This window comes from Hypomesus nipponensis, chromosome 24 (genome assembly GCF_054491055.1).
Source record: "Hypomesus nipponensis isolate SF chromosome 24, ASM5449105v1, whole genome shotgun sequence".
Classification (NCBI taxonomy): domain Eukaryota; kingdom Metazoa; phylum Chordata; class Actinopteri; order Osmeriformes; family Osmeridae; genus Hypomesus; species Hypomesus nipponensis.
Window position 1 is genome coordinate 8,928,154 of NC_140384.1, and position 9,903 is coordinate 8,938,056.

General features: G+C 42.2%; 1 protein-coding gene across 1 annotated transcript; it reads right to left on the reverse strand.

Annotated features, from left to right (window-relative positions):
• Positions 1 to 6,880: 6,880 nt before the first annotated feature.
• On the reverse strand, positions 6,881 to 8,326 carry LOC146233101 (uncharacterized). Its single transcript, XM_084690776.1, has 3 exons — positions 7,913 to 8,326; positions 7,465 to 7,755; positions 6,881 to 7,318 (listed from the first exon to the last, which is right to left on the reverse strand). The coding sequence occupies exons 1-3, from the start codon at positions 8,321 to 8,323 to the stop codon at positions 7,154 to 7,156; spliced, it is 867 nt and encodes a 288-aa protein (XP_084546902.1). The 5' UTR covers positions 8,324 to 8,326; the 3' UTR covers positions 6,881 to 7,153.
• Positions 8,327 to 9,903: the final 1,577 nt, after the last annotated feature.

A 9,903-nucleotide genomic window follows, 5' to 3' on the forward strand; every position in this document is an offset into this window, starting at 1 on the left:
GAGATTCGTTTTAGATTGGACAGTTGGATTGTGCGCCAGTAAAGTTGTCATCTCGTATTTTATCTCTAGATGTTTTGTAACTGTCAATCAGTTAAATTACATGACATGATTACCAGATTTTATCAGTTGAGAGTTCCAATTTATTTTTGATTGTGTGACTCCCAAGACAAGACAGATAAAATGTGGAGTCCCTTCTGACAGTGGTGGGAGTTGACCTGTGTGACCATGGTGATGGCAGAGGAGTGATTAACAGTGAGGGCTGACAGCTTGAGTTGGAAATCCTGGCTAAACCTTCAACTTTAATCACACTTGTCTTCTTCTCCTGACCCTATGCTTCTTCTTGCCACTGCTACTACCCCTCTCTCACTACTCCCCTCTCCGCTACTCTCTCTCTCCAAGTTCTTTCTCACACAGCCCCCCCCCCCCCCCCCATCCTCAGATCTTCAAGTATCTTTACAACCTGGCCTCTCCTCGCACATCTTTCCTACTTCCAGTCAATCGCTTCTGCTCATTTCTTCTTTCTCCTCCTCTTCTCTTCTCGTTCCATCTCAGAGTTTCTAACAACACGCCTCCTAGTTGCTGCTCTACTCCTCCCATTTCCTCTCCTCCTCAACAGTCTGTGTGGTGTTCCAGTGTGAGATGGTGTGTGTTTGAGTGTGTGTGTGTGTTCCTCCTATAAGCTATGGCGGTAGTGGTGTTTGGAAGCCAAGTGGATTAAGCAGGCAGCTCTGTGAGATCAGAGAGAGCATTAACACCCCAACAGACGCTACCCGCTAACATCTCTCTACTGTAAGGATTTAAGCCACGGATGGACACACACACACAAAACAACACACACACAAGCTGAAGAGATAAGCTTGAGAGTGCGTGTTCCATGTCAGTCTGTTGGTCAACTGCTTCTGGAACATGGAGACCAGGTCTGCATCACTGACCTTGCTGCTCTTGTCTCTCAAATTGGAGCTTGGTGGGGGGGCTGTGGGGGGCTTGGAACCCCCCCCCCCACCACCACCACCGTGAAACTTATAGGACCCCCCGTAGAAGAGAAAGTTTTAAACTTAGCAGTTACTGTTACCCACTAGGACCTCAACCTCCTCACTCACTGTCCAGACAGACTTCTGACCTTGAGCAGCTTGTGAGGTTATATTTCTTGTCTTCTTTGAGGGTTAAGGTTGGTTCAGGTGAAGCTCTCACACCTGAAGCCCTCTGTGACATCATGTCATTTTGCGCATACGATCCAAACACAGAAAAAGTATGCTTTCTGTATGCACGCAAAGATGTAATCAATACAGGGCTTATTCCAATTGTGTTTATATGTTTATATTTAGTGTAGTCAGCAATCACTCGATTGACTACACAATGTTTTCAGCTATCAGGAGCTTCAGGCTTACAATCAGATAATGGGGCCATCTGAATAATAAAAACATCTATTCAATGCACCGCTTGAATTTCTACCACATCTACAGCACCATCTAGTGGGTACACAAAGAACTGACAGGTGTTCCAATGGCACTAGCTCCAGTCATGTCTACAAACGTAACATATTAAACTGATTAATACTCAATACACTTTCATCTTTGAAAGAGATTATTTTTTTTCAAAAACTCAAACTCAAATACAGCAGCAAGCATTGGCTTATGTTTCAATCTTTTAATAAACAGAGAAAACATATTCAGTTTAATAACATTGCAAAATGAATCAATTGCAAGGCAAACGTTACAAAATGAAGGTTTTAAAAATTGTACCAACTGTACCATTATTACTGTATATCGCCTTGGTCGAGAGCCAAAGAAAAAGCAGGAAAGAAAAAGAGTTGTGAAAAAAAAAAGAGGATGATGGTCCCACCTCACACAATGTAGTATGCCTTTTTACAAGGCTAAACAGAACCCAATCAGACCACATCTTGACCGTTACTGATCAACATATGACTACAAATGCAACAATGAAGTGTGAGACCCATCAAGCCAGCAACTCCTCTCTTTAGCATATGAAAGGTGGGGGAAGTGGTCTCCTAGCCTAGAGACATAACCTATCGTCCATATCAAAGTGACCAGAGCCCTTTAAAATCACCCCAACACCCAATAAATATCAGTTATACCTCTTAGAATCAGAATTAGTTTTTACTGCCATGTAAATTTACACAAACGCAGAGTTTAATGTGGCAGGAAGAAGCGTACAATAAACATCCTGATCTTAATTTAAAAAAAAAGTAGAAAAAGTAGAAAGTATAAATAAGAATAAGTCCATGGGCTCATCACCGTGAATTTGTATTTATAAATATGAAATATTAAAGCTACTGAAGACTTTGATCAAGACTAGAGATTGTGCGTTCCCATATGCATGTGAAGACTGTATGCGTAAGGGAAGTTCTTTCCACAGTAAGAACAGAAATAGGGTCTCTCTCCTGTGTGGATTCTCATGTGTTTCGTCAGTACGTAGCGACGGTGGAAGCTAGCATCACACTCAGTACAGGAGAAGGGCTTCACTCCGGTGTGAATTTTCTTGTGAGACACTAGATCCTTTTTCCATTTAAACGTTGCCTCACACTCATCACAGCGATGAGGTCGCTGGTCTGAATGGCACATTTGGTGCTGTGAAACTCCCTGAAGTTTTGAAGGTTTGCCCACACGTGTCACACGCGTATGGCCTGACGCCACTGTGAATTCTCAGGTGTGTTTTTAGTCCGCATTTGGTGTAGAAAGCTGAGCCACATTCTGGACAGACGTAGGGCCTTTCTCCTCTGTGAGTTCTCAGGTGCTCATTGAGGCGAAACTTACGGATATAGCCTCTACCACAGATATGGCAAAGGTGCTCCTTTTCTCTATCTCCATCTTGGATTTTTGTGTGGTTCTTTTGAGATTTTTGGGGAACAATGTCACACCCTTCCTTTTCACAACAGTCTCTTGGCTCAGATGTTTCAGGGAGATTGTTAGCAGTGTCTGTATTTTCTTTATTTGAAACCTTACTGAGTTTGTACATTAAAGTCTGACAAAACTGGGCTCCCTTTCCTTCTGCACAGTTTGTTAAGCTTAAGACCTCAGCCACTGTCGTATTCAGCTGTTGTGGTTCCTCAGTCGTCCTTTGATTTATAAAGTTCTCCAAAAAGTCATCAAAGCATACAGTTGTATCAGTTTTAAATGTAGTTTGGTTGCTTTCTATTGCTTGCTTACCAAGGGGAAGCCTTTGAAGTTTTATACAACACCAGTTTTTTACACAGTCGGAAACTAATTTAGCCTCTAGATTAAGAGTCAAATCACTTGAATCAAGAGCTTTTTCAAAGTTTGAATCTAAATTGCTGCTTTTTATGCGATAATCCACTGTCAGGGCAATTTCTGCCTGCCCTGCCGCGGTCTTGATTTCTTTGAAACTGGACATTGTTTTATTTTAATTGACCTTCATTCAATGTCGCATTAATTTGTCATATCCATTTGTGCTTCCTACCATGCGTCCTCTTCATCAGAAAACTTGTTTCACATGATCCACACTGTCGCTGCAGACAGGCTTGGGTATAACCATTTGAAATCCAAAATTCTCCGGTGGGTTCGGTGCTCGCTGTTTCATCAACCGGCTTTGTCAACACGGAAATCCAAATACAGATCTAACATTGCCTACTTCTATAATATTTAAACATTGGTGATGCTAGAACACTAAGAAAGTCAAACCTGAAGGCATTCACAAATCAGTGAACGTTATTTTGCTGCTGCTCAAAAACAAAAACGGAGATTGCCAAAGAAGCTGAAAGTCGCCAGACTTGTTGCAGGTTACTAGATTATATTTTTAGTTGCTAGTGACTAAATCTAACAACATTGGAAACACTGGACTCGACCCTCGCCATGCTATTTACTCCGAGGCTAATAGAAAAGTGCATCCTCTTTGTCTGAGGCTCGTAAACGCTAGCAACCACCTTTACACGTCATACGTTGCGACACCAAGAACCACGTTTGTCGCAAACGTGCAAAAAAAGCAGTGTTGCGACTTTTTCACTGGATTTAGCACTTTGACAAAAAATATTAAATCTAAATTGCTGCTTTTTAGGCCTATGTGATAATCCACTGTCAGGGCAATTTCTGAGAACACTAAGAAAGGCAAACGTGAAGGCATTCACAAATCAGTGAACGTTATTTTGCTGCTGCTCAGAAACGAAGATTGCCAAAGAAACTGAAAGTCGCCAGAATAGTTGCAGGTTCTATTTTCCGTTGCTAGTGACTAAATCGAACAAAATTGGAAACACAGACTCGACTCTCAGCATGCTGTTTACTCAGAGCTAATATAAAATGTTTTCAAGTATCTTTGTCCGAGCCTCCTGAACGCTGGCACCAGCTTTACACGTCACAACAAACAAAGCAGTGTTGCGAATTTTTCGCTAGATTTCCCTATACTTCCCTATAGCGAGAAAAAAAACATTATTTCGCGATGTGTCATGTGTAGGTTACAGGTAAAGCTAGAGGCTTCTGCACTAGCCGGTTACATCCATTCCCTTTTTTTCTTTGAATACCTCAAATATTGCAGCAAACGTTGGCTTGTTACAAACTCAATCTTTTAATACACAGAGAAACTGCTATTTAGTGTGAAGGAATGCTATATAACTATACTGCTAAGGAATGCTATATAACTATACTGCTAATCAATGCCGCTATACCAATCACTACCTCAAGTACATCAAATGTGTAATGCTTAATACTAGTGCTGTCAAACGATTAAAATATTTAATCGCGATTAATCGCATTAATGTCATAGTTAACTCGCGATTAATCACAATTAATCGCACATTTTTATCTATTCTAAATGTCCCTGATTTCTTTTTTTCCCAATCTTTTTTCAAATTTTAATGCTCTTATCAACATAGAAAAGTGGTTCGGATTGCTTTGTGCAAATATTTTTTTTATTGAAAACAACATTGCAATCGCCTGGCTTTGACGAGGGGGCAGAGAATTTGCATCAGCTGTGTGCTTGGCCATCAAGTGGTATTTCAGCCTGGACCTGCTGTGATGATAGCTCAGTTTACAACGACAAAACACACAGATCACAGGTCTTGTCAATAGAACCATTTGGCAACTTTTTAAAAGCAAACTTTCCATTCAGAATCTTATTGGCATCCATTTCGGCATCTCGCGCTCGTCATCCACTCAACACGTAACGTTAGCCTACTACCAGAGAATGTCTAATATCCGTAAACGGGCTCTGCTACTACTCTTTAGCCAGCTCGCAAGCCAAACGAGTGTTTGGCGTGCCTGTTGTTTTGTTTCCGGTCTAGCTAGATCCGGTGTGGTGTTGTAGTTTTTCTAACGTCGGTAGTTGTTGCAACAGCATGTGAAAAAAACTACAAAGTTTGCTAGGCCAAAAAGAGCGTTAATCGCGCGATAAAATAATTGACGCCGTTAATTTGGGTTTGCGTTAACGTCGTTAATAACGCGTTAAACTGACAGCACTACTTAATACTAGTGCTGTTAAACGATTAAAATATTTAATCGCAATTAATCGCATTCATGTCATAGTTAACTTGCGATTAATCGCAATTAATCGCACATTTTTATCTATTCTAAATGTCCCTTGATTTCTTTTTGTCCCGTTATTTTTTCTCATTTTAATGCTCTTATCAACATGGAAAAGTGGATATGATTGCTTTGTGCAAATGTTTTTTTTATTGAAAACAACATCGCTGCGATGATAGCTCATTTCACAACAGCAAAACACACAGATCAGTTTGGTCTTGTCAATGGAACCACTATTTAAAACTATTTAAAAGTCAACTTTCCGCTCAGAATCTTATTGATATCCATTTTGGAGTCCCGTGCTCGCCTTCCACTCAAAACGTGGCTAATTTGGGTTTGCGTTAACGGCGTTAATAACGCGTTAAACTGACAGCACTATTTAATACAAAAACATATATATCCAATTGTGATCAATTGATTTATTAAAGAACAGATGGGATCAGGCATCAAGATGTTTCTGAGTAAGTGAGGTTATGCTGAAATGTTTATTTTCGAAGTTAAACTGTGATGTGCGTGCAGGATTGCTGAAGTCAAGCAAGCTGCATGGGAGTCATGGCTCTCTGGGACTGGTGTGAGCACAAAGGGCTACTCAGCTTTTGGGAGCGGAGTGTCAGAATGAGAGACAAGATGATGCTGGGACTGTCATTTTAATCTGCTTCAGGACTACCTTTGTACATACTACCTGGTTTGAGGTCACATTCCCTTGGAGACCCTGCCCTGCCCCACTGGATGATCTACCCCTTCCCCCTGGAGACCCTGCCCCACCTGCCCTTATACATCATCAACCCTGGCCTGGTCTGCCTCACCCCTTCTCCTGGAGACACAACCCCCCCCTTCCTTCCCTGGAGACACGCCTCCCATCTCCCTGCATGCCATCAGGGCCTTGGGGTGATCTACTCCGTTCCCTGGAGAACCCTGGAGAGAGGTTCTTCTCCGCCCCCTCCCTCTCTGTACATCACCAGATCCTTGGACTGCCCACCATGTGCCACCATGAAACGCCCTGAACATTTAATTGGACAACCACATTCCCGCCCCATGGTCTTCTGACCTATCAGAGTTCTCCCTGTCTTGGGGGTACAAGACCTGTCTCCCAAGGACAGGGAGACAGAACTTGGACTGGGCAGAACTCTCTCTGATCTCTGTCACGACCACTTTCTCAACAAAGGCCTTTGTTTGTTCTATTCTGAGACTCTGTTTCTGTGGAGCTACATTTGCATAATTGACTGATTCATTGTACTAGACTAAGAACATCCTGGTGTGTTGTTTTCATTGTGTATTCTTGTGATTGCATCATTACTTACATTAAACAACAAATAACTTGGTCCTGTATTCAACCTTGTATTATTATCCACTAAACAGTTTGACACACCTTGACATTAGTAATACCGTTTATTACTAAAGTCAGAATAATCATAATGGTGTGCACAACAGCAAACGTACAAACACAAAATTCACAGCATGTTAAACACATTTAAAAATGAGTTTTGAGAAAAAACACAAAAACAATATTTACACATTTACAAATGTATATGTACACAGCTGTTCTCATCCTTAACCTTCTTCTCTTCAGTCAGTCACGTGGACCTGTAGCAGTCCGCAGAATACTTTTGTCATAGAGACGCAACTGACCACCATAGGTCAGAGGTCATCGCTGATAGACAGGATTAGCTGACGGGGTCAATGGCCAGGTGTTTGGAGCTGATGTAGCCTAATATGGAGTTTCCTGTCCAGAGGCAGGCTCCAAGCAGTCCACAGTAAAGGTGGGTGGGGCTCCAGGACGATGACATCACCTGGAAGTGTAGCATGAAGACCAGTAGCAGCAAGCAGCCCTGAGGAAGTTAACAAATCTCTGGTCAGAGAGAAATCTACGTGGGTTAACTACAGGAGAACCCAGGTCAACTGAGGACAACCTGAAGAACAAAACAACCAACCAAAAAAAACAACAACTTCTGCTTCAGATCTGAATGACACTTACCGCTGTTCTTCCGACAAACACATAACATTTATCCTCATCAGCCTGGTGGTTCTGTTTAAAGTTCTCCTGTTTGAGGTTGCGTTTGAGGTTCGGTTTGAAGTTCTCCAGCTGGTGGTTCTGTTTGAAGTTCTCCTGCTGGTGGTTCTGTTTGAAGTTCTCCTGCTGGAGGTTCTGGGCGATCAGTGACACACAGCTGTCTCCCACCATCATGGCCCCGAGGGCCCGGGTCAGATGGAGGTGGAAAACATCCTGGGAACCTGCATTGTGGAGAACGTCTGGGGAACCAGGCGTCTGGGAAGACACAGGTCAACTGTCAAACACAGCACAACAATACATCAAGTGTAAAAATATGTTTAGCAGACGCTTTATCCAAAGTGACACACTGGGAAGGAGCACAGTAATCAACAGAGGGAGTTTCAGTACTATTCTCCACAACGTGTCAGTCTACCTGAGAACACAGCAGCCAATCAGGACAGGACAACCACAGGAGCCCAAAGACAAGAAGGGCAACAACATCCATCTGAAGGAAGAACTTCTGGGAACTGGACTGGTTCTGGTGTTGAATACGACTGGAGGTTGATCCATTCTGGGCCTTACAGTGTACAAATCTCTGGTTCAGGATCGCCTGCCACCCAGGCATATGGTTTTGAAGGAGACTGTGGTCAGGTGACTGGTTCTGGGTTCCACTTCTGGAGAACAACGTGTTCTGGTGTTGCGGGCTGAAGCCTGACGGAAGCCGGTTCATGTTCTGATAAAACTCGTTTGTGTTCCAGTTCGACCGGGCCATTTCTTGGTTCTTGCCCAGGTCCAGGGAGAAAAGCACCAAACTGCTGACCAGGAAGAAGGAGTACACCATCATGTCAAGTGTGGGAACCTGGGAAAACAGGAAGTTGTGGTTGGTTTTTACATAAAATAACATGACTGTGAAATACCCAAGTGGAAAAAGAGGACACCTAAATAACATTTGAAGGTCTTAATACATTGTGATCATTCATTTTCTTTATTGAAATTGTACCTAAAGTGGGCTGAATTAGTTTATTCGCATACTTATTGACAACTTACGTTCATAAAATTCACCTGGTTTGGATGCAAGCCGCGGGAACTTGCTCCATAAGAATGTTCCAATAGGAGCGCAAGAAATGCCTGTTAAGGGACATTAAAGGTCAACATCGGTCTTAACTTCCGACATCATCAAGCCCATTTGCTATTACAGCCATCATAATAGACTGTTATGAACAGCAGTTTATTTGGCAATAAAACGGTATGAGACTCACGATTAGTCGTGATGCTGAATGAGCGGAGAGCGACAATCGGTTGTCGCATTTGAAGAGAATAAACTTAATGTTGCTTGCAAGCCACACACACACTAGCGACCGCGTCAACTCAAGTTGCTGTGTGTTTGCTGGTCCCATTTCAGATCCATCCTTTGAAATGAAAAGAAAATGGCATAGCAAACATATAGGTTTACAGATTTACCACAGGAAATTAAAATACATGTTAATAGAAAAATTAACCAACAAAGTAAATATTTAAATTTCTGCAACCTACATGTTGATAGATTATCTTCGAAATAATACGATAAGCAGTAGAAAGAAGTAGTCCGAAGGCAATTTCGGCAGCGATAATTTGTCTGTACATTATGCTTTCTCCTTTGGTCTGAAGCATCTTGGTTGGATCAACGTTAACAGCAAGTTGTGTGTGGCGGCGAGGTTTTAAATGGTACATAATAGGCTTACACAACTCCGTTACCAAACGCAGTGGACGGGGGCGGAGCTGGTGGCGAGGTTGAATAAGGTTGAAGAAGCAGCCCGCTGCAAGTTTGGAAGTTGGAAAACTATTGTTTTTGGTGCACTGGCTTTTGGAAATGAGTGTCTCCGTGAAGGACTAGTATAGTGGCAGTGAAGGCCTATTAATAATAACTTTTATGTTTAGTGTGTGTAATGAAACTAAAGCAAACCTAGACTAGGCACGTCTGCATCAATGGGAGACGGAATAGTTGTAAAGCTTGGCCTATAGTATACATTCACTGTTTGATACAAAGGTGTCTACGGTAGGTCTGCTAAATTTCTCTTATCTAAGAAAACACACGGCACACATATAATCCATAGGCTTTTCCTCATTCCACAGTTCCTTTTGGTATCAAATCCATAAACCCAAATCAGCACATGACTTTCCATGCCGTCTTTGTGAGCTAACAGGATTATTTTAAAGACTTAGAGAATATCTACATCACACTGTAGATATAGTAGGCTACTGTATACATCTTCTACGTAACCGGTTATGGAAGCTGTGCGTGTATTATATAACATTTAAGGCAGATATAGGCCTCTTGAAGGCCGCAAAAGCCTGGGTGCCAGACAAATCTGGCAGCTCGTTCTTTGGCTAAGACAGCACGGCAGTAAATCGATAATCTGTCAACATACTGTCATTCAAAAAGCA